The 25,249-nt window shown below is 38.1% G+C and overlaps 1 protein-coding gene and 3 non-coding genes across 9 annotated transcripts in view; 2 read left to right on the top strand and 2 right to left on the bottom strand.

Moving 5' to 3' along the window:
- The window catches only part of LOC124159309 (F-actin-monooxygenase MICAL3), a 241,657-nt gene that overhangs the window by 56,702 nt on the left and 159,706 nt on the right, over positions 1-25,249 (bottom strand). For 5 of the 6 annotated variants that reach the window (XM_046535044.1, XM_046535049.1, XM_046535050.1 and 2 more), the window contains 9 exons: positions 9,630-9,925; positions 8,546-8,855; positions 7,897-8,010; positions 7,519-7,620; positions 4,404-4,660; positions 3,527-3,784; positions 2,750-2,979; positions 1,507-1,669; positions 875-983 (listed from right to left, as the gene is read on the bottom strand). In XM_046535044.1, the coding sequence (XP_046391000.1) occupies positions 875-983; positions 1,507-1,669; positions 2,750-2,979; positions 3,527-3,784; positions 4,404-4,660; positions 7,519-7,620; positions 7,897-8,010; positions 8,546-8,855; positions 9,630-9,851 (1,765 nt within the window). In that variant the 5' untranslated portion in view covers positions 9,852-9,925. Of the gene's footprint in view, positions 1-874; positions 984-1,506; positions 1,670-2,749; positions 2,980-3,526; positions 3,785-4,403; positions 4,661-7,518; positions 7,621-7,896; positions 8,011-8,545; positions 8,856-9,629; positions 9,926-22,901; positions 23,306-25,249 lie in introns of those variants that run through there. The other variant, XM_046535046.1, reaches the window with a different exon arrangement.
- Positions 5,345-5,416, bottom strand: Trnaa-ggc. Its single transcript has one exon. It is a non-coding gene; the product is annotated as a tRNA-Ala (tRNA).
- Positions 5,636-5,707, top strand: Trnaa-ggc. Its single transcript has one exon. It is a non-coding gene; the product is annotated as a tRNA-Ala (tRNA).
- On the top strand, positions 5,956-6,027 carry Trnaa-ggc. The gene has a single exon. It is a non-coding gene; the product is annotated as a tRNA-Ala (tRNA).

The raw sequence follows: 25,249 nt of genomic DNA, 5'->3' as shown, positions 1-25,249 counted from the left end.
GCAAAAGCCTTACTTACTACGGTCTTTGAGAGGCTTAATCTTCTTTTTTTAAGGATAAAATGCTGATAAAAAATTATAAACACAACTAATAGTAATTCAATTCATGGAGTTTCACAAAATAAATTTTAGAATATAAATAAATGACAAAAACGTAAGAATACAAGTAATCAATAATAAGTAAAAATTAATTATTGTTTAGTTTAATTTATAGATGTTTTTCACACAAACACCAAACTTCCCATGGTAAAATTCATAACATTAAAACATTCAAGACAATGAATCAAGTTAAGAATGCACACAAGATGTTAAACAAAGAAGGGATAATAGTTAGATGTCTTGAAATATACCACTGAGAAATATGGATGTATCCTAAAAAGAACAATGGATGTAGAAAAAAATATTACTCAAAAGGAAAAGGTTAAGGATTTAATGTATTCAATTGAGACAAATATACCATTACATTTTCTAATTCACTTCACTCTTTTATTGTATAAAACTCAAGATTAATGTGATTCCTGACTTACAACAGTGCATGTACTCTAGCCTTCATTGTTATGGATTATAAGATTTAATTTCTAGGGGCTCACTTAAGTCAATGGGAAATATTCAAATACAAATATGAGCAGAAAAATAAGAGCAGTAGAATTTCTATACCCAGTGATAATACTGAGAGACTTTTCACAGACAGAAAAGCTGATTTCATAATAATAAATTGGACTAGAATTGACCTATATGTATTTTGCTATGTCCTAGTCCTGGACCTATAAAAGGTATCATTATCCTTAAATTGTAGATTTAGGTCACAAATAATTTATATTTAATAAACAAAAATATTCAAAATTACTCTCTGCACTGCAAAAAAATTTAAACTTGCCTCTTTTCCTCCTCCTTTTCGAATGCTCAGAGGGAAATCCTCCCACAGGGCCAACTGGAGGATCAAATGAAAGAGCAGACTTATCATCTGTATCATACAATGGCCGCACCTGAAATTTAAAAAAATAAGCAAATTCATAAAAATCCAGAAAATATGCAGCATTAGTTACACTAATTTGGACAATTAATACAAACTTTCATATCTCTTTGCATTCGGAAGAATAAAAATCATAGGAATACAATTATGTAATGAATCCCAGTCAAGAGAAAAATGTGCACAAAGCACTGATTTGTAAATTTAGACACACTAATATAAGGTGACAACAGTCTCACAAAAAATCCTTTGAAAGATTACCCGTTATACTGGATTTATGCATCACAACATATGCACAGCTTATGTGTACAATACTTTAATAAATAACATAATTAAAAGGGAGGCTTTTTAAAAATCAGCCGTAGAAATAATTTGGGCAGCAATTAAAGAGATAAATTAGATTTTAATAAAAATATGACTGAAAATCATTTTACTCAATACTCTTGGGCAAATTTTAGACAAAAAATTTAAAGCAATTACGTCACACCATCATTTTCTGAATTGTCTATTCACAACTTCAAAAAAAGTTTATACCATACCTGATAAGGAAGAACTGACTGGGTGTTGAGACTGAGATATCGTGTATGAGGATCCAGGGTGTATGCATCAAAATCACGAGACATGTTATCAGGAGCAACTTGACCAAGTAGCCTGTATAGAGACTCTCTCTCCGCCAAAACTTCCAGGATGGCATACACTGACCTAATAAACATTTAAATGCAAATGAGGACAATTCCTTTAAAAAACTGAGCACAATCCTAAATAACATAAGGCTATAAATAAAACAAAATTAGAACATCGATAAGAAATGCCCAGGACTTGACACGTTCCAGTATAGATACGTTTCTCATGTACTTGACTTGAAGTGGGCAACCTGGCAACACATGAGAATACGGCTAAAGTAAATGTAAATGAGGTGGTAAATAATGTTAAAAATACACTTTTAAACAGGGCCGGCCCTAGCAGGTGCGGGGCCCTTCACTTAAAATATTAAACTCTATACCCCATCTACAAACTCGAGCATTTTGAATCCCTACCACTCTCTGGCTAAGTATGTGACAAACGCAATTGCACAATAAAAATTACTGCATTATTATTCCTTTTTCATTATATTATTTTTTGTCTAGCACGGACTTAACAATACAGCAATAGTTGAAATTGCGTTTTCAAAACTATTGTATATTTTTATTTTATTTTTTCATGAACGCGGGGCCCCCCAAAGCACAGGGCCCGGGGCGGTCGCCCCGCCCTAAGGCCGGCCCTCCTTTTAAACCAAATTTTTTTACGAAATGGATGCATATGTTGAAGGTATCCCATTAGTGAATGGAGAAATGGGAGGAAACAAATTAAATCTTCTGATCTGTAAATGAAAATAAAAATAAAACACACGTGAGAGAAATTACGCCTCATGCTCACGGAACCAAGTCCCTCTATAACTGCCTCTATAATTGATAAGTTTAGATGAACATGGGCATAGAGGGGCTTCGTGCTTTGCCGTCGGATATAACAAGAGCTCAATACAGTGAGTGATTTCCTGGAGATTATGAACTCTTGTTAAACTGAGCTTCCACTGTATTTTTACATAAATAACTACCTAACTTATTTCAGAGGCAGTGTTTTTGGCTATGCTAATTCAAATTTAATTCGTTAACAACTAATAATTATTCAACAATTTGTACAATAATTCCCCAGGGATGAAAAGAAAAAATCAAATGGAGGGGCATTATTGACAATGACCCAAACTTCAACAATATAGCTATCATCCATTGAGGAGAAACTCACCTCTTAGGGGTTTTATTAGTTGGAGTGGTAACAATCCCACCCTCTTCATTCTCCTTGTTTCCATCTCCATTGGTAACATGCTCATCTCCAGACTCAATCATTCGTAGAGTAGGGGTGGTGGGTAGCTGAATTGAGGCTGGACCCAGCTGTCCCCATGATCTCATGGCCCAGCATGCATTCATTGAACTCAAGAAGCCACGAGCACAGCCTGAACCAGTAGGCCAAAATGGCTGTTGAAAAAATTGTTATATTACTGCTCATGAGTCATGAAAAAGGAGAGACAAATGAAGAAAATATTTTCCCCACAGTGAACAGGGCTGCCTCAGAGCAGTAATCATTATTCTCAGGAAAATGAGATGAATTTCAAAGGAAGATAAAATTTTCAGTATTTGGCTTTGATTAAAATAAAACAAAAAAACAGATTTTCAGAAGTTGAAATAATAGTAATAGCAGCACAAAAGTATGCAATAAAAATAATGAATACAACTGATAACTATCAACTCGAGGAGGAGGAACTGCTGGATAAAAAATAGAGATGAGAACCTCTCTATCAAAAATAAAAGAGGAGCAGGTATTTGATTTGAGAGATTATTAATGAAGAAGGATAATTCAAAAGCCATTGGAAAAAGTCAGGATCTTGTCAGGTTAACGATGTACACTCATCCAAGTATATTTCAGCCATCTCCAGTCAATAAAAACAGCTTTGAAAATATCAGTATTTTATTGGCTTCCTTTTCCTATTAATGATTAAAAATTTATAGGCATACAAGTACTCACTTCAGTCAGGGAGTCTCCAACAAGAAGCATGAGTAGCCGATGGCCTCGCCTCTCAACCACACGACTAGCATTTTCAGCAGCATAAAGTGAAGTGAAGTCAAACATTGCCACATCAGGCTGATTATGGTGGTTAATAGCTGGCTCTAGGTGAGGGAGTTTTCCTTCAGTGGCAAAATTAGCAGCTTCACGTGCATAACTTAATAGAGCTTCCCTGTCCACATTTTCAGGAGATAGTAATTTAGCTGTGTTGGCATAATCCTGAATAAAAAAAGTAATTACAGGTCACAATTAATTCATGAAATCAATAGCATTTAAGGTTATATTGATGATAAAGTTTATCAAAAGAATTTTATGGTTTTATGACGGGTGACAATGATCAACAAATATTAAGCATATGCAACTTGTGTGCCACCCAAAACGTCTGCCTTGGGTGGCATGTGCTCACTCTTGGTGCGATATCCCGAGCACCAAAGGGCAGAAGTAAAAGATATTTGAGGTGATCCTCTACAAATGTCCAATGAGTTATTGTAAAAAACAGAAAAGTGATGGAATAACCCGAGAGTGGCATCATCTTTAATTATGTTTGAAAAGCACCCAAAAATACCAAAATTTCCAAACTTTAAATGTGATATGGCATGTGTTCCTGGTATCCAATTGCAAAAATAATTTTCACAAATTACTTTCTAACCAGATGGAACAAATCTGGGGGGCATCCTAAAAGAAATTCGAAAACTTTAAAAATAAGGACCACCCTAACGTACATGCATGATATGAATCGGGTATTCAGAGTAAAAATTGTAGAAATAAGACAGTATGCCATTGATATTTAACTGATACCAAAGTTGCAAGCAATATATAGAAATTATGACAAACAAACCTGGAGAATTACTCCTTTTGCGAGTAGACTTTGCTTCTTTGCTGTCATAACGAAGTAATGAGTCTCATCCTTGTAATACACAATGTTTTCCAGGTCTATTCCTGTAGATGCCCTCATCTCTTGGAAAAACTTTTGCCGAAAAATAAAAGCAACTCCAGAGATTTCCTGCACTCTGGCTTCCGCTTCAGTGTGCTTATTGATGAAATTCACTGTGATTGCTATTGCAAGTTTCCCCCTGAATTCCTTTCTTTTAAAGCCTGAAAAAAATTGAGGTCAATTTTAAATTAAATTTTTTGAGACATTGGGTTACTGATAATAAAGAAAACCAATTTCAATGCTTCAATACTCTTATCATCATAAACATTCACTAGGTACATGGCGAAGAGTTAAAACCAAGAATGAATCTGATGGAAATGAAAATGGGCACTAATATTTTAATTTCATGATTCTAAAAGGATAAAACTATAAAAGTATTTTTTTTGTAAAATATTTATCAACTTCTAGAATAAGAAAGGTAATCATGGCTAATCAGTAGATTGACAGAATTTTGTGATCCACAATACTGTTATAACCATAGTATGAAAATACACCAAAGGATGAAGTTCGCCGTGAAAAAATATTTGACTTAGCCGGGATTCGAACCCGGATCTCCCAATTGCCGGTCAGGCGTGCTACCAGTTACACCACCAAGCCATCTTCTCAGAGCGAACTTCGGGATGGGTTTTACCGAACAAGATGTTGACGTCACAAGTCCACACTGTGGCACATGTGGCGAGGGTCGTGCTTACTAAGCCACTGTCGGGGAGTAAAACCCTTATTTTCCGCTGGTCTGCGGCGACGATTTTCAAAGCACTGAAGGAACAAGTGACTTTGTACGCAGTCACGCGCACGGGTGCAAAGTTAAATACACCAAAGGATGAAGTTCGCCGTGAAAAAATATTTGACTTAGCCGGGATTCGAACCCGGATCTCCCGATTGCCGGTCAGGCGTGCTACCAGTTACACCACCAAGCCATCTTCTCAGAGCGAACTTCGGGATGGGTTTTACCGAACAAGATGTTGACGTCACAAGTCCACACTGTGGCACATGTGGCGAGGGTCGTGCTTACTAAGCCACTGTCGGGGAGAAAAACCCTTAGTAAGCACGACCCTCGCCACATGTGCCACAGTGTGGACTTGTGACGTCAACATCTTGTTCGGTAAAACCCATCCCGAAGTTCGCTCTGAGAAGATGGCTTGGTGGTGTAACTGGTAGCACGCCTGACCGGCAATCGGGAGATCCGGGTTCGAATCCCGGCTAAGTCAAATATTTTTTCACGGCGAACTTCATCCTTTGGTGTATTTAACTTTGCACCCGTGCGCGTGACTGCGTACAAAGTCACTTGTTCCTTCAGTGCTTTGAAAATCGTCGCCGCAGACCAGCGGAAAATAAGGGTTTTTCTCCCCGACAGTGGCTTAGTAAGCACGACCCTCGCCACATGTGCCACAGTGTGGACTTGTGACGTCAACATCTTGTTCGGTAAAACCCATCCCGAAGTTCGCTCTGAGAAGATGGCTTGGTGGTGTAACTGGTAGCACGCCTGACCGGCAATCGGGAGATCCGGGTTCGAATCCCGGCTAAGTCAAATATTTTTTCACGGCGAACTTCATCCTTTGGTGTATTTAACTTTGCACCCGTGCGCGTGACTGCGTACAAAGTCACTTGTTCCTTCAGTGCTTTGAAGATAGTATGAAAATGTTACTTCTATAAATATAACACGGACCATATTTCCATTCAACCTGCATTACCATTATTGACATAAACATAGCTTAACTGAGCTGATACATCATTTAAGTTCATAAAAATTTGGTGCAGTGACTAATTAATATGGTGTGGTAATAGTTTTATGACTTACGGGGTTCAAAACAGTCAGTCTTCCCCAATGTTGTTGACTAGAATATTCTGTAATTTCTTTTATTTGAGAAATTTTTTACAGAAAATAAAGTTTTTTAGGACTAGCTGTTTGCCAATATTGCAAGGCATTATTCAAAATTAGCCTTTTAAACCACAGTTCCACATATCTCCTAAGCTGCATGCATTCTTAAAAAATCCGAATAATGTTGTTTCAGGCATTAGAGTTTAGCACTGTATGTCTGTCCCTTTCATGCATTATTGTTTGATAACAATTGAAAAATAGCTTCCAACTGCAATCAATTGCATATCTAATCAAGCTAAGAACGGCATTTTACTCCATGTACTTTAGAGATTTCAGCAGCTTACTGCCAATTAAATCAAAATATACGCCACCATAGTGCTTCATTATACTCTTAAAACTGAATTTCTGTTATTGAGATATGACAGAATGGAATATTTTTATCCATTTTTGTATTCAAACACTCACAAGATAACACCTTTTTCAATTCCTAGGAGTAAATTTAAAGATTCCTCAGGTGCTATGGTTAGCATGTTTAATAATTTTCCCAGAAATATCCTCTTATTCCTAAATAATTTGTTCACATAGTTGATGGTACTGAATTTGGAAGGCTTAACCATTCCAATATTTTAACCAGCTACAATTTTCCTAGGTCATTCTGCACAAGTGCACAATCACGATTGTTTAGTTGTGGGAGCCTACACACTTATGTTTTTCTTTTTGGTGATCTTTAGAATCTCCTCAATTAAGAAATAAAAGGATGGAATCATTTAATTAACATTAATTTATTCACGGCACAAATTAATTAATATCAGACAGGGAGGTAACAGTAATAATAATTGTTACCAAATTATTTTACAAAAAATTAGTCACCAACTGGAGAATATTTCAAAGTACAAATAATTTTTGACAATATCATCAGCATTATCCTCCAGAAGTCCTTATGATAACTTACAAAGTAATGAAATGGGACTTTTGAAGTCTTTTATAATGAATATGACCTGATTAGCAATTTTTCGAAATATTGGCTTTTTCTCAGAATTTCCCTATTTTTCTGAGCTCTACTAATTCGTCACAAACTAGCAACAGAAGATACAATACATAAGTAAATTCCAAAGTTTTTTTTACACATTAATAACAGACTCTAAAATTTAGAACCTATTTTTGTTTATTTTTAAATCTAAGCCAGAGGAAATAATTCACCTTCAAGGGTATTCCTCTTGCCATCAGCACCAACAAGCACGTCAAATTCATACTGAGCAACAGGATGGTCAGCTGGTAGCACCTCTGCTCTCCATCCAATTCCTTCAAGATATTCAATCATTCCTTCATTGGTTAAAATTTGTAAACTAAGGTATAATTAAGGAGAATTTATCTTGACACAAAAGTGACTAATATGCACACAAAAAGATCACATAATAACGAAAATTAAATATTTCTTCATTAACTAACAACAAATTATTAGCATTTTATTGAGAAACAATTTTGAATCCACATATTCCACTGCTATAACTAAATTTTCTCGTCTTCAGCATACACAAATTGTGAAATGCTAATTCTACAAACATGGAAAGCACTCACGGTCAGATTGGTCCTCGGGAGGAGGTCGCAGGCCTTCAAAACTAATACCTTCATGTATTTCTACTCCCAGAAGTAGTGCACATTTTAATAAAATACACTGAAGCTGACGAATACCTGTAAAAAATGCAATATATTAAACCAATTACAATAATAATGGGTAATTGTATAACATTAAAAGGTGTACTTTGCATTCGGCAATGATTTTCCAAATTTTCTGAAATTGGATTAAAAAAAAAAACAAGAAGATATTTCTCAATAAACTGAAAAATATAGGAAAAATAATTGGGACTATAGAAGAATGTATAGCAGAAAGCATGTTCAATTGCACTGCATATTATACACATAATTATATTAAACATATTCCACAATGAGGCAAAAAGACTAAGTAAATACTTAGTCTTTTATTAATTCATTAAAAATTTTAATAATTAGTAATGCAAAGATATCTGAGGAAACAATATGCACTAAAAAGGATAAAATAGTTAAAAACTGTAAAGATGAAATTCATCTTCAAAAACCATTTGGCTCAACTCCAATTTGAACCCAGATCTATCAAATTTTCAAGCTCAATCTCAAGCTATTTTCTTTTAAGACAATTTCATACACCACTTTGAGAAGAAATAGCTTTACCATGAGTTTTAGTACTTACTAATATGGTCTATGGAACCAGCACAGAATTTTCCGAAGAATTTCTTTGCTCCCAATGCTCGGAGATCATGGATAACAAATGGCCATAGATGAAGCACATTGTTTCGAGATATTCGATCGCGCTTCTCTACAACCACCACTTTGGCACCTAACAGCTGAGCTTCAATGGCAGTTCGCAAACCACAAGGGCCAGCACCAATTATGAACACCCTAGTATTTGGACACATTCTTCCGCGGGAATAGCACTTATGAGATGCTCGTTTGTCAAATTTTGCCCAGATGGCCTCTGCCTTCCATGATCTTAATCTTCCCTAAAAGGAGAAAATGAAAAATTAGAAAATACCTTAAAAATAGAAATATCATGCCACTTGGAAACTTCAAACAATCATTTTTACTACATACTTTAAGCATCAAATATAGTGGTGGTGACTCAAATTAACACACTTCTCCAAATTTATAATTACATACACTTAAAATAAAAAAAACTGATATCATAAGACAAAATATCGACTACTGCATCAGAGGAGTTCTAAAATGCATTAGAAACTCGAAATTTGATATTGAGAATTCAAATGAAGAAGTAAATAAACTCATGAGAACCAAAGGATAAAGTAACATCTAGTAAAGAAAGTATCTAGATGGAAATTGTAGCCACATAGATTGAGAATTTAGACATACGAAAGAATACTTTTAGGCCACATGGCATCCAGATAATTCAAAAGGGAAAAAAAATTGACTTATGTTCTATTTGAGCAATATTTTTACCCAAAAATTAAACTCGGATTGTGTTCACTAACTTGGACAATTCATTGCTTTCATTTTGAAAGTCATAGTAATGAAGGTAGCAAAATCACATTAACACATACGAAGTCCAAAAATTGAACTCTTACAGAAAGTATTCTATAAATCATAATTAACTATGAATTTTTCCAATTGTAACACAGAAGTGTCTTCACAAATCCTTAAAGCACACTAGTATTTATGTGAAAAATAAATTTAAATTTTTTTAATTTTTTCAATTTGTACCATTTTTAGAACTAAACTAAAACAAATAAATTGCCATAATGATGGTTTCTATGACTTACCCTTATTTTTGGATAAAACTGTGGGAAATTGGTGGGTTTGATGCGGAGGAGATCACAGAGATGGCGATGCAGAGAGAGGATTGTTCTTAGGGTATTAGCTGCACAAAATCGATCAAAGACCTCAGAGGCCAATGCCAGCACCTCCTTTGAAAGCCCTCCACCACCAGCATCAGCCACCACCCCTTCATTGCCACTCCCTGCCATTACCCGTCGGTCAGCCATGTTTCCCTCTTCGGAACCAGCCAAGAGGGAAGAATAGATTTTACTAGTCCCTCAGGAAAGCACCTCTATAAACCCTGTGAGGAAAATAATTCATAAATATTAATCCAAGATGCAATACCTGTCATTCACAAATGAAAATAGCAAAAACACTCCTTTAAATAAAATTTTCAATCAATTAATTTAATATGTTAAAGGGACTTTAAGGTCTCCAAAAAGACTTGAATATGACCTAGTTCACTAAATAAATCAAATTATTTAAGATAGAGTGCTTTTCAAAATTATCACTACTTTCCTTTTGAGATAAATATTATTTGAATGAAATAGTTAATGAATTTGCAACATGGTAAGGACAGAGAGATATCTGATTGCACTCTGGTGGAGAGAGAAAAATGAAGTCTCTTTGGTCAAAATCCTTTTACCAAAATGGCCTTTCATGATTATGAGCTTTTAGATGAAGAAAAAGTGCACAAATGATGATGGGAAATACCATACCCATAAAAACTGGAAAAATGATAGCACAAATTCACCATATACAGCAAAAGGGTAAAATACAATACTTTTACATGGACAAAAACTCCGCCATCAACGTCACCTCAATAAGTAGTATTGTTGCAAATAATGAGTGTATAGGAAAAATAGCGCAAGAAAGGGGGCAGTAATCCGTCCAAATGGATAATAATTAACTAGAAGTCATGCAAAATTCATACCAGAAATAACATTCATAGTCCATCATTAGAGGTCCATTTAGTTGACAATCACTCCTGCTTTATTTTTTTCCAAACTATTGGAAGCCCTTAAGGACATGAAAATCCTTATTTCTCCCCTTCTGTTTGCAATTATTCCCCTATCTATAATTAAATTAAATTCCCCAACTACTTAATTATTAAACAACAGCAAGAATTATTATTACTGTGGATAAGAATCAAATTTATAAGTAATAATCAATATATATTCATCACTTAATTATGTAACTAATGTAAGAAGTTATTATATGATCATCTCATTCATTTATGGAGGTATATGAAAGCCTTCTGGTAATTACACTATTCTTCCACACCCCCTTTCTTATAACGAACCAATAGTTACCCCAAAAGTAAATAATATTTACGAATAATAATATAAGACGGAGTAGAAAAATATCCGATTCCTTCTCACACTCAAAGATGACTTCCTCATCACTCATGTAAGGAAAGGCACGCACCGTAAAACGGCAATTATTACGTGCAGGTCCACTCAATACCGGCCACCGAAACTGTTATACATACAGAGTTATACCGCGAGTAAAGTAAATATACAGTATAGATATTGAAAGTAACATTAGCGCTTTTAAAATAGGCCTAGCCGCACGTGGGCTTACGCTAATTGTAATTGCGCAAGATCGTGGCCTGCGATGATGACCGAAGGGCCCTACGGTACCCCCAACTGCTGAGAGGTGAATATCTACAGAACAATCAGGGCGCATGATCCAAAAATCGAACGATCGGGAGCAGAGCAGCACCAACGCATCACGACCATCAACTTTTCCACCCCAGTTTATAAGTAGGATCGCTGCATCATCGCCCACCACCACCACATCATTCTCGTAGACGAAGAGTCCGTCCCAACAGGTTGAGAATAATAGGGGCTCGAGCGAATAGAAGGAAAAGGGCGGCAATCGGAGTCTATTTGTGTTTGCGAGAGAGAGGGCGGGCTAGGGAGATAGGAGGATCGAGGACTACTGTCTGTAAAAAAAAGCAAGATACTCGAGTTTGAGGAGCTCTAGCGTCTAAATGAAGAAATCGATTCCAATGCAATAAAAAGCATACGAAAGAGAATTTAGTTCTACGTTATTTCATGTACTTTAAAAATTCTTCGGCTAAATAGTATTTCCTGTACTTAATTTTTTCTCAAAAAAGTACCCGTTTTTTGCGCGTAAAATCAAGTTGCCCAACTTTGAGCGCTTGGCATTCCCGTAGTTTTTGTTCCTATAACTTGCAATTATGATATAAAGAAGCCACATCTATTACTAGCAGTTTACCGAAAACAAATCGTTTATACCATAAAAAATAACGGAGTTGTTGTAAACAACGCAAACCTCTGCTAACTTCGAAACCAGTGAGTCAATTGAAAATTGATTGGTACTGTTGTCTTCCGTAGAATGTTAGTAATGTATGTACGTAGATCATACACGTTAAATGTCAGCAGTATATTCAATATCTTTTTATATTTATTTTTGTTTTTAGCTCTTGTTGTCGCCTTCACTCTGCCTGACGGGAATAGCCTAAACAATGCAACAGAAAAGAGAAAGTCTCTCGAAGTCGTGCGCAGTTGCCACATAACGCATCGTGACTCACAGTACCCTAGCAGTTAATGAATCATTCGCTGGTTGGTTTAAAACGTTTACCTTTAGGGATGATTCGACTATTGTTAGTGCAGATTCCCTCGGTAAATCATGCGTCCAAGAACGGGTTTTTCGGAAACGGAAGGCCAAATGGTATTGAGTGGAATTTGCTTTTTTCGCTGCGAAGCAGAAAAAAGTACGGACAAAAAGTATCCTGTGTATCAAACTGTGTCTGATTGTCTTTTTGATGCAAGCATTTTGATGAAAGCTCAGCCCAACCTGACCTTAAGTTTACCTGAAGGGTGCAACAACGATACTTTCATCGTGCGAGTCCGTCATTTAAAGGAAGCGCGCCCTCTGCTGAGTCGGTGGCAACCACGCGTCTCTTTTCGCCTACCCCTCCCACGACGGAGCTGCATCTACATCTACATCTACAAATTACCCTGCGAGCCACCTCTAGGGTGTTTGGCAGGGGGTGATCAATCACCAGCATGCAGCATGCATTTGGACTCCCACATGCACACCACACCGTCCAAGAAACGTCCCGTATAATAACAAACTATACTACTATATGCTGTTAGAAATAGAATATAGAATACAAATTCAGAAACATGCAGTAAGTTTTACATAGGTTAGTAGGCTACACTACAAGTCATGCAATCTATTTACGCGTTCTATTGCTGCCGTTATAATCTCTTATTGATCGTGGAAAAAATGACATTCGGAATCTGTCTGTTCTGCAATCTATCTCTCTTATTTTATTTATATGATCTGATCTTCCGTAGTACGTTGGCGTCCGCAAGATATGGTTAACTTCGTCAGAAAAGACACTGCTCTTGAATTTATCTAAAAGGTTTAGTCTATTTTTCAATCTACGGTCCGACAGAGATTCCCATCCGAGTTTATGTAAGAGGTCAGTTACACTAACAAGACTATCGTAACGACCTTTCACATACCTGGCAGCTCTTCTTTGCACGCGTTCTAACTCTGTTATTAAGCCTTTTTCATGAGGGTCCCAAACACTGGCAGCGTATTCCAAATGTGGTCTAACGAGGGAAAAGTAGCTAATTTCTCTCACTTTGTCGTCGCACTTTCCTAATATTCTTTTAACAAAACCCATTTTACGATTAGCTTGACCGGTTATTTCTCGAATATGTTTATTCCACGATAGATCATTATTGAGTCTAACCCCTAGATATTTCACAGATTCAACTGCCTTTAACTGCGTGCCCCGAATGACATAGTTACGCTGTAGGGAGTTATTCTTCTTCCAGAAATTCATTACGACGCATTTTTCCAAATTTAATTCTAACTGCCAAGCATCGCACCAAGCTTGGATAGCAGCAAGGTCATTCGTTAGTTCATCTATATCTTTGCTGCAACGAATTTCTCTGTAAACTACAGCGTCGTCTGCAAATAATCGTAACTTACTCTGCACTACTTCGCCAATGTCGTTTATATAAAGTAGGAATAGGAGTGGGCCAATGACACTACCCTGAGGAACGCCAGAAGTGACTCTAACCTCATTGGAGACTGCACCGTCTAATACTACTCTTTGGACGCGGTCGCTCAAAAATTCTCTAATCCAGGAAATGACATCTTCGTCTAGACCATAAGATTTCAGTTTTATTATTAACTTTCCGTGGGGTACTTTATCAAATGCCTTTTTGAAATCAAGAAAAATCGCGTCTACTGGAATGTTGTCTTCCCCGGAGACTAAAATATCGTGGGCGAAAAGCGCTAACTGAGTTTCGCACGATCTGATTTTCCTGAATCCATGTTGATTTCCCATTAATAAGTTTTGCGCGTCTAGGTGTTTCATTACCAAGCTGACTACGATGTGTTCAAGGACTTTGCAAGAGATGGACGTTAAAGATATCGGCCTGTAATTAGATGGCTGTTCCTTGTCTCCACTTTTAAATATAGGCGTTACATTAGCGATTTTCCAGTCATTAGGTACTTCGTGTTGCTTGATGGATTTACTGAATATTAACTGCAAGTAGGGGGCAAGTTCTGAGGCTAGTTCTTTATATACGCGAGAAGGGATTTCGTCTGGACCAGGTGATTTATTTGGACTAAGCGATTTCAATATATTTTCTATTCCGAGCGTACTAATGTCAATAGCTGGCATCTTATGTAGACAGGGATTGTCATCGGTCTCGGGTGAGTTTTCGGGAGGCTCCGTGAACACGCTCTTAAAGTAGGAATTTAATAAATTGGCTTTATCGTAACTGCTTGTCAACACATCTCCATTGTCGTTTCTCAGCGAACATACGGTAGATCGTTTACCTTGAACTTCCCTAACATATGACCAAAATGCTTTTGGGTTATCCTGTAACTGCTCTACTAGTGTTTTTCTTTTAAAATTCGTGAACGCATTCCTGAACGCTTCCTTCGTGGCGGCTTTAGTCATCCTATATTTTTTAATTATTAGCTCGCGTTCATTAGCGGATAAATCCGTGCTGACTTTTTTCATTTTAGCATGACACGCTCTCTGTCGCCTCAATGATTTTCTCACTTCCGCGTCGTACCATCTCGGTTCGCTGCCTTCTTTTACTATTTTACTAGGGATGTAGCTATTTATTCCCGATGTTACGAGCGAAAGAAAAGCTTTCCAAGTATTCTCTACATTTAACTTTAATACTGATTCTTGAAACTTGGGGAAAGCATTTTTCATATGACTCTTAAACCCATCAAAATCAGCTCTTTTAAAAATGAAAACTTTACGCTCTTTTTTAAAGTTTACAGCGGTATTTAGAGAAAACTTTGCAGTTACTACCCTATGATCACTTATTCCTTCGACAGTGCCAACGTTTATTACCTGATGTGGTATATTTGTCGCTAATAAATCAAGAATATTTTCTCCTCTGTTTGGTGCGGATGCTATTTGAAACAATGAATTAGATGTGAAAGTGTGTAATAAAGCCTCGCAGATCACTTTATCCCTCCCACCAGGAATGAAGCTATAAGTCTCCCAATCTATAGAAGGTACGTTGAAATCTCCACCCACAATCAAGTTTCTTTCAGTATACTTGGATGCTACGCTGTTTATTTGATTTTGAAAATCCAACATTGACGTTATATCTGAGTTAGGTGGTCTGTAATACGAACATAATAAAATAGTTTTGAATTTTGGACATTTAATTAAACACCACACAGATTCAACGCTGGTCTCAGTTACGGTTATCGCTTGGCTGACGATTGAATTCTTTACAGCTATAAAAACTCCGCCCCCAACTCGATTAATTCTATCTTTCCGATAAACAGTGAACGATTTTGGGAAGATCTCATTGTCTGAATCATCATCTGTTAGCCAACTTTCTGTTCCAAAAATGACGTTACACTTCGTACTATGAATTAAATGGTGGAATTCGGGAATCTTATTTCTTAAACTACGGCAATTAACCACAGCCACGATTAAAACTTCGGAAGTAGTAATATTGCGATTCGGGAATAATTCTGATTTGCTTTTGTCGAATAGACTATTCACAGGCTCTATACCGCTGATAAATGGAAATGCATGTCTTATTGACACACTATCAAAATGACTTGAGCCTTGACTGCCTTTGAACGTGTTGCTCGACTGACGCTTCTCGTGCTTAAATGTAATACCTGAAACGCTGATTTTTCTCTCTACTTCTCTATTCTCATTTCTGGAAGAATCTTTGTCTGTGAAAAGTTTTGAACTTACCCCTTTATTTTTCAACCCACTAATATATCTACACTCTGCCCTACTCTTTACTCTAAAAAAGACCTACAGTGCTCAAATATGCTACTCGCTACACGACTAGCCGACTCGGCCGTGTAATGGACTCCCGAACGGTTCAGAGGGATCCGACACGATCGGATTGCCGGCCTAAGGTCCACGAAGGAGGCTCCGATGTCCGTGCAGAAACGACGCAGCCTCTGGTTTATGCCTTCCACTCGGCTCCAAACCAGAGAACCACGATCGATCCTCGGGACAAGACTACAAATCGAAAGCTCAATGCCGACTCCAATGGTCCCACCCACCCGCTTCACTTCGGAATTCAGATCCCGGAGGGAATCTAGAATTTCCTCAGATCCACGGAAGGTGGCATCATTGACGCCGACATGAGCCACGACCCGCAGTCTGGAGCACTTCGTGCCCCGTACCGCCGCACCAACCGCCTGCGTCACCTGAGGAACACCGCCACCAGGGATGCACCATGACGTTACACGGTCGCTTACACCCTCGCGGTCTGCCCTCTCCCGTAACGGGACCATCACACGACGGACATTGCTACTCCCTAACACTATGATCCCCCCCTTCCCACTCTGACGCCCCTTCCTAGGTGCCGGTTTCGGGGTAGGAGTAGGCACGTCAGGCACCTCGGAGTTTCCATCCGACAGCAACTGGTACCTGTTCGAGACGGGGACGGGATTTGCCTCAGCATCCCCCAAACCCCGTCTTAGAGTGACACTACCACCGTCCCTCCGAGACACGACCCTCCAAAACTCAGATTTACGGGGTGACGTGACCCCGTCATCGAGAGATGGACCTCGAGGAAGGCTCTCGATCGACCAGCCGCTATTTGCAATCGGGCGAACCCGTGCAGCCCCTGTGGCACGGCGACCTTTCGAAGAACCACCCCTCGGACCATTCCCCTCAGCGGTATCAGCCACCCTTTCAAACTGGGCCCGAAGTTCCCGCACCATCGTCTCCAACGCGGTAATGCGGTCTCCGAGAGCCTCGCATTCACCGGCGTTTTCAACTCCGGCAACGGGTGACCTATTCGAAGGCATCCTATCACTATCGCAACTTTGGATTTCAGAAAAGCTTACCTGACGGGAGATACGCTTAATAGATATTTGAGAGAGTAAAACAAACCGATAAACTTACTAGCTTGTCTCTTTTTAATAGATATTTACGCTTAATAGATATTTGAAAGAGAGTAAAACAAACCGATAAACTTACTAACTTGTCTCTTTTTAAACGTAAATAAGGGAATGTAGTTACCTGGATATGGATTAAATCGATTAATGGGTTTAAAACTAGAAAACTATATAGTTCCAAAGAAGACTAATTAACGAAATTATGATATAACTTAACGTGGGACAAATAGATTAACGATAATAATCAACAAGAGAGCAAAGACGAAACTAACTAGCTAAAATATAAATTCCCCGCAATATGATCCCCACGAAAGAGCAAAGCTATAAAAGGGTGATACACTAACAAAAATGTATAAATAAGGGTAAATAAGTAATAAAAGTACTAACAACAATATATAAATACGCGTAAATAGACTTTAAATAAATAAGTATTAATAGACTTTGGATAAATAAGTAAAAAGAGTATATGAGTCCTTGAGATAAAAGTGTGATCAGTTGCAATGCGTTTGGTGAAAGTATATCCTAACACATGAAAAACGCTAACAAGGCAAAAATATCAAAACCGCACTCGAAAATGCAATGGAAAATAACTGAAGAAGAAAAAGGTCAACCTCCTACCCTCTAAATAGTCACTCGAGTTAACCGAAAGTGGAAGAAACGGATTAGCAAAAGGGATTGATAGCAGGGGGGGAGGTGTGCCTAGCTCTTCAAGGACGCAGGTGTTGTTTTGAGAGGGCTAGGAGTGAAGGGGTGAGTCAATGACTAACAACAAGAGGGACGGAAGAAACTACCTGTGTTTCAAGGGGAGATATGTGCTAAAATGACCACTACTGGAGAACGGAACGAGAGTTTTCAAGATCACAATGAGAGTGCTGCGCTACGAAAATTACAATAAAAATCCTAACAGTCAAAATAGACCTCAAAACAACGGTAAAACAAATAATATATGAAGAGCTTTATAACAGAAAAAATATATTAAAACAATATGTATATATATCGTTAGCCTATAGTAAGAATTAAGAGTTAGGATTACACACCTGATGTAAAAGAAAGAGGGCAACTATCACAAAATTACTTAAATAATATTAAGACACTATTCCGATAGAAAAATTAAATCTCAAGGAGCCAAATATATATTCTACTTAACGACCGTAACACCAGATTAGTAAAGGCGCAGCGACACAAATAAAGATAACGTGCAAATAACTATGCAATAAATAATACTAAAGGGAAGAGAAAAATTTGAGATATACGTAAGTCTTCTACTTATCACTACTAGCAGATACTCGATAATCACGTCGCAGGAACCGGGATCAAACAAAATCAGGATATTCACTCACTCGCACACACCACACACAAAACCCACACCAACTAACAATTAATATTGCACCCCTATATTAAAACTAAGACTAATTTAAATATCCTACGCTAATAAACAAATAAGCTACGACAATATATGTCACTGCACTATATTGCACAAGCAGCAAGACCCAAGCAAGCAGCAGCAAGCGCAGGTAGCAAGAGCAGGTAGTCAGGTGGCCCTGGGGAGCGCGCAAGGGATGCGTCCGTTCCGGTCAGGAGCTGGAGGCAGAATGAGGAATGCTTTTATAGCTGCCGGTACGCGCATAGAAACATCCAGATAAATAATAAGTGATATTGACGTTATTATTGATATTTAATATACATTTCATATGTGCTTGCATTACTAACATTCTACGGAAGACAACAGTACCAATCAATTTTCAATTGACTCACTGGTTTCGAAGTTAGCAGAGGTTTGCGTTGTTTACAACAACTCCGTTAATTTTTGTGGTATAAACAATTTGTTTTCGGCAAATTGCTAGCAATAGATGTGGCTTCTTTATATCGAAATTGCAAGTTATAGGAGCAAAAACTACGGGAATGCCAAGCGCTCAAAGTTGGGCAACTTGATTTTACGCGCAAAAAAGGGGTACTTTTTTGAGAAAAAATTAAGTACAGGAAATACTATTTAGCCGAAGAACTTTTAAAGTTCATGATATGTCGTAGAACTAAATTCTCTTTCCTGTGCTTTTTATTGCATTGAAATCGATTGCTTCGTTTGGACGCTAGAGCTCCTCAAACTCGAGTATCTTGCTTTTTTTTACAGACAGTAGGTGGGCGGACTGGGGTGATTCACGCGACTGGTCGGCAGGACACTTTCCCCCACTTTCATTTATTCCCGCGCAGCTTCCCCCGAAGGGTTGCGGTATTTGCGGCTATGGGCGGACTAAAAGGAAGGGCGTGAGTTCAACCACAGTCGACGGCCGGGCGATGAATGAGAGGGGCTCCGAGGGATTCACAGTCTCCGTTGGAATGTTCAAGCATCCCATATCGGTGCAATCACAAAGTAACAGCATCAGCATAGCCCGCGGTCGTTCGTCAGGATTAATGATTTAGATTTAGAAATTTTATCGAAGTTTTAATCAACGATCGAGAAAATCGAGCTATGATCTTTGAGTTTCCCTTCAAACTCGATTTTTCAACTTTCACCTTGACCATTTAATATGAACTCAGCAGCGTACTACCGGCCTATGATAAAATCATCCGTCCCCAGCGGAAGAATTTTCTCAAAGGCCAGTAAAATTGGAAATGCACGCTGATCGTGATGATTTTCTATCGATAAATCGACAGAAAATCATCACGATAAATCGATAGAAAATCATCATGATCAGTTGATCTTTCTTAAAATTTTAGCGGAGCCGAATGGTTTCAAGCGGTTACCCCAATACTTTAATGTGCGTGTATTTGTAAATTTTTACTACAAATAAGTCGAAGATTTTTTTTGGCATTTTCCTACTACTCAAATGTGTATTTTGAGTGTTTATCAAATGAATAACAAACATGTTTTTTACACACCGTATAGTTTTCAAAAGACCGTCTATTTTTTCGATTAATCGATATTTTGGTTCAAATTTCGATTTTTGTGTAAAAGTCAAGTTTTTCATTTCGATTAAAAATTGATTTTGACCGGCATTTTTCCATCACTAGTCAGGATATGCATGGGATCCGGCGAAGGAAGATTTAAACTGTAAATTATATAAAATACAAAGGAAAGCCGCGCGATTCGTAAAAAAAAACACGAATAGAGAGCGTTACACAGCGTCAACAAAAATTAGTTAGGGAGCCGCCAGAGAGGTATCTTTCAGGGTGACCAGAGAACATCATCTGAGAACTTCACCTTTATTTCAAGGTCGGATACAAAAGATAAATATATTTTTCCAAACGGATAAGTAAAAAAATCATTTTCCTACGAACAATATCCGACATTAATGAATGCTATATTGAAATGAACTCGGGCAGTTAACTGAATCACAACGCGCACATTAAATAATTTCCTCCTTTTTTGTATTATTGGACAGGCAAACGGCTGCTAACCTAACACCTTCTGCCTCACAACGATAGAGGTGACTAGCGGAAAGGTATGTATAGATGAATATTTTCAGTGCTATGGTCTAGTGATATCCAAAGTTGCCGGAACATATTCTTGCGCTGGTTTTCATGGCAACAATTTTGCTATAACATTACCTAGTTATCTCCTGGTTGCGTATCTTTTGAATAGTTTCTTTCATCCTGGCGACACTGATAAGATAACTGGCAGTACTACTGACTTAGTGAATACCACAGCACGCAGACGATGAGATTGACCAACTGACAGCTTTACCATTTATCATTTATTACTACTCCCACTAATGGTCGAAAATTTGATCCAATGACATATTTTTATGAACTTGAGAGACATAAAAAGCAGCGAATTCCAGTTTGAGGCATTTTTTCCTATGAAGCATGGATTGGGTTTAATTTTTTCTTTATCATTCATCTCAGGTAATTTCATTTTCCAGCCCAAAGTGCTAATAACTGAGAAAAAAACTAATAAATTAAAAAATAAGTACTACAAAGTGCTCTCTCAATGCTATCAAAAACAATAAGATCAACTAACTCTAAAATACTGCACGATGTGATACAAGAATTTAAAACAAAAATATCATCTTCTCCATGATGACTTCGTTGTTAAGTTTTTTATAATTTTTATTAACGATAGCTGGATTTTTTACTGATTTCGAACCCGAGTCTCTCTTTGTATTTTATTCCATCTCTTCTTTAATTTAGGACACCACCTTTTCGCACCCGCAAAATGGAACGATAAAGCCAAAAGTAAACAACAGTTTGAGTTCCACAGTAAAGTAATTCATCATTAAAGGCAGATCATTAACGAAGAGGAAGGAAAACTAGGCGTATAGCTCGTAAGGTTGAGCTCGTTCACTGGGTTTATTCCCAGACAACCCCACTTGCCAAACACAACAGAGAGAAATGCACATGAAACGAACTGCAATGCCAGACTAATGGTGGTACGAATAAACAATGTGACACTAAAATTGAGGAATAATGACGAACTAACGAGGAAAAGCTCATTGCAGAGAAAAAAAGCTGTCATTGGGCTCAATATTTGCAACTTTCAGCAGTCAGCTTTCCTTGAATACAGATCTTGGAGCAGGAAACTTGTACCTCAACGTAGAAAGACTAATATAACTTCTATAAGACTTTCTATAACTTTACAAAACAATAACGACGATTGATAATGATTAAATAACTAAGCAAATAAAACCGCAAGCGAATAAAATAGATAAACAGTAAAAAATGAAAACATGGTTTGCTGGTATTCCTACGACATATTGCGTAGTAACGCTTCATCAATGATGGATATGGAAATGTAATTGAGGGAAATGATACTGCGACCTGTTTTCCACTCACAATGCATTTGATAACGGAATATCACTGGACAATTCCTTATATGCATGGTATAATTTCATTACGAATTCCAAAATATGTCGGTACGATGATAAGAACATAAAGGGGAATGACCTAGGTGACCTGCTTCTACGGATTAATCAAAGCCTATAGCTGGGGCCACTATCTCCCCAAAGCATATGCGCATCTAACAGGCGGATGATCCTAAACTATAACGATAGCTTCCAAAGATAAAATACTGTCAACCTATAAAATTCACGACAAACCACCAAATATTTATAGAAAATTTAATGTAATGAAGTATAAAGAAAATTTTAATTTATACATGGGCAAACTCCAATCACGGTGGGTTAACGAGCGATGAGGACCCATCAAAAATAAATTGCTGACCAAGAGCTTTTTGAAAATGCAATCAATTTGAATGAATAATTACTATGGATGTAATTTGACGTATTAAATTATCTTCAAGATAAGTAAACACTCTTAATATGGAACAATAATTTCATATACATTTCTATAGTTGAAATTTGTGCACAAAACGACATTAAGGGTAGTGAATTCGGCCATAAATTACGGCCATGATCTAATCAACACCAAAATACACCAGCAGCAAAGAAAACTATTCCAGCACCAGACCAAAACAAAATTTTCAACTTCAACAATACAAATTCAATATAACACGCTTATTACTGAGCCAATAAGAAATACAGTATGCACTACTGTACAGGCTATTTACCTCCTGAGCTGAACTAGTTACATTTTCTTTCCGCACAACAGTAAATTTAGTTTTACACGAGGAAATGAGAATTTTAACAGATTTTCCCCATATATTTACACATTCGATAGTTGTATCGCAACAAGTGGAGGAATTCAACAAAACTCAAGGAGTACAAATCCACAAATTCGAATTTTTCCAGAAAATGACCGTATCTGCTAGTCATCAGAAAATTCAAGCTTGGAAGATGAAGAAGCAAAATCACGCAGCTATAATGGTCAAATTTTCTTTACTGCCGTCAATGCACAACGCAAGTATCACGTCAAGTTGCCATCAACATTAGACATATTTCCATTCACATAATAAAAGTACACGGGAACAAAACTATACAAACCAGGGAACATTTCAGCGAAGCGGCATTGGAACCCACTTTATCACAACATCCTCTACAACGGAGCACTTTAATGACTTCAACTTCCTAGGCAATAATAAACGACGAAGTTCAGCACTTCAACACGATATACCCGCAGAGATTCCTTCCTTTCGATCGCAAAAGTCACCAAACCGATGGGTCGGGTTCACAAAAAACATTCAACTCACTAGATCCTTTTCGCACCCTGTGGGGAGAAGAAGCATCACTTCGGCGCGAGAGAGGCTTGGACTCACGGGAAAGAGATAGCAGGAAAGGGGAGATCCGAGCCCACGGGACGAATGTTTCAACGTGGCCGAGTGGTAGTGGAGGCACACCCCGACGAGCGATGCATCCCCGCCGGGGAAAGAGAACGATTGCACTCGGCCGACTAGTCCGCTCGACTAGCGAGGATGAACTACTTCCCTTTCCCGTCGACCGCGGACCGAGAGAGCGCTCTCAAATACGTCCACTCACGTACCCTGGGTGCCGCGAACACGTTTTGAAACTGCGATGTCGTGATAGCTTAGTCCTACCGCAGGGGGATGTGAGAAAGAGAGTATCTGCTCTTCTCTGGCGACACTTGAAATATTCAAGTGAGAGGCGTTTGAGACTGTTATTTTTTTAAATGACCGGAAATATTGGGGTGCCGCGAAGTTCTTTTTTTCGAAAAGTATACCACTCGATAGCAAATGAATTATTAATAAACTTGCTTTCGGTATAAAATGATGAAAATTCTTCAGGACGAATAAAATTAATATAGATTTTTGATCACGATTTGAAATTACTCACATAGGTATGTATAAATAGACGGAAAAAGTCAGCTAGAAATTTCATGATTATAAAGGAAAAATGAATTTCATCATTAAAATTCATTTCCTACAAGCAGCCCACAATTGATGAACAGCACCATCAATTAAAGCAATTCAATTCAGGCACGAGCAAAACAATCATACACACCAATGCCTACATATTTCTAAGGTATGCATGTAAATCCTTTTAAAGACGATGATATGCCACAACAAACACATGGTAATATTAAGTCCTACATGAAGTGGGATAACCGATTCATTTTTGGGTCAAAATAATACGCCTATAACATTTTTATTAGACGAGTTTATGAGGAATAAGTTTGCCTTAGAAGCGTTAGATATGAGGGAAAATCCGCTGCGGAGCAATAAAATTCGGAAAAAATTGAAAAGTTAATTTACATATCTTGATAAATATATAATTCCAAAGAGAGCATGACATTTAGAGGCCGAGGACACATGATACTGGCGGAAAGGATCACTGAACTTCCTTGCAGCTAGTGCTATGACGATAAATAAAACAGTGCGAAAAAACGTGGCCGTTGGGGACCCACAGGGAAGAATGACGCTTCGGTAGCTTAACTGGCTAAAGCACTCGGCCGGAAATCGAGGGATCCGGGTTCGAATCCCGGTCAAGGCGAATGATTTTTTCTCTGTGGATATTTGCGGGTGACTCCCGTAAAAGTTATCACCGTGGCTAGTCCCGGTATACTTAAATTCTTCATAAATAAAACAAATCCCATTCCATTCGCCCTTAAAACAAATGATCTTACTTCATATCATTCGCATTTCTACCAACTCGACCCAACAGGACGAATCATTCTCCATCGGACTTAATTTCTGCTTCTGGTCAGTGCCGTGACACGTGGACAGCGAGCAGAACCCATAGACCGGAAGGGAAACGCGAGGAGGATCAAAAATAGTAGACACCGGCGAAGAAGGATGGGATATGTTCGTTAAGTTACAGAAAAATTGTCGTCCTATTTTCCGATACTTAAAGTCGGACACGACTCTTTTTACACAGTTCCCTCGCCCCAGCCCCGCCTTGCAGGCCTACCCACTTCGATTCCTCGTGTCGTACGGCAGCCCCCTGGAATGGTGCCCACGGCGCAGCGGTGGGAGGAGACGTGATGTGCAATTCGTGAGGAATGGATGCGGAGGAGAGAGACGGAGGGAGGGCACACCTCTTTAACATCGGAAGAAAGACTATTCTTTGGATTGGTTCCAGCAGGACTAGGGTGCGGTGACCACTGGGTCTGCCTGCCCCTTTCCACGCTCCAACGGGCCAGACGAGGCGTCCTAGCAGCCGATATCCTTGTCGACGCGACGGCACTTGTAAGGGTAAATTGTGAGTTAGGAGATAGGAGGGGGAATTTTCCAGAGGATATGTACTCTAAAGAACGTGCATTGGTAGTAAGGTTGAAAGACAAAAAAGTATAAATTAAAAACAATAAAAATCTAAATCTTTCGTCATTCGGAGATCAGCCATGTAAATGAAAAGTCTATCAATAAACGAATAAAAGT

Source organism: Ischnura elegans, chromosome 5 (genome assembly GCF_921293095.1).
Source record: "Ischnura elegans chromosome 5, ioIscEleg1.1, whole genome shotgun sequence".
NCBI classification, from domain to species: domain Eukaryota; kingdom Metazoa; phylum Arthropoda; class Insecta; order Odonata; family Coenagrionidae; genus Ischnura; species Ischnura elegans.
This window is presented reverse-complemented; position numbering and strand designations above follow the sequence as displayed.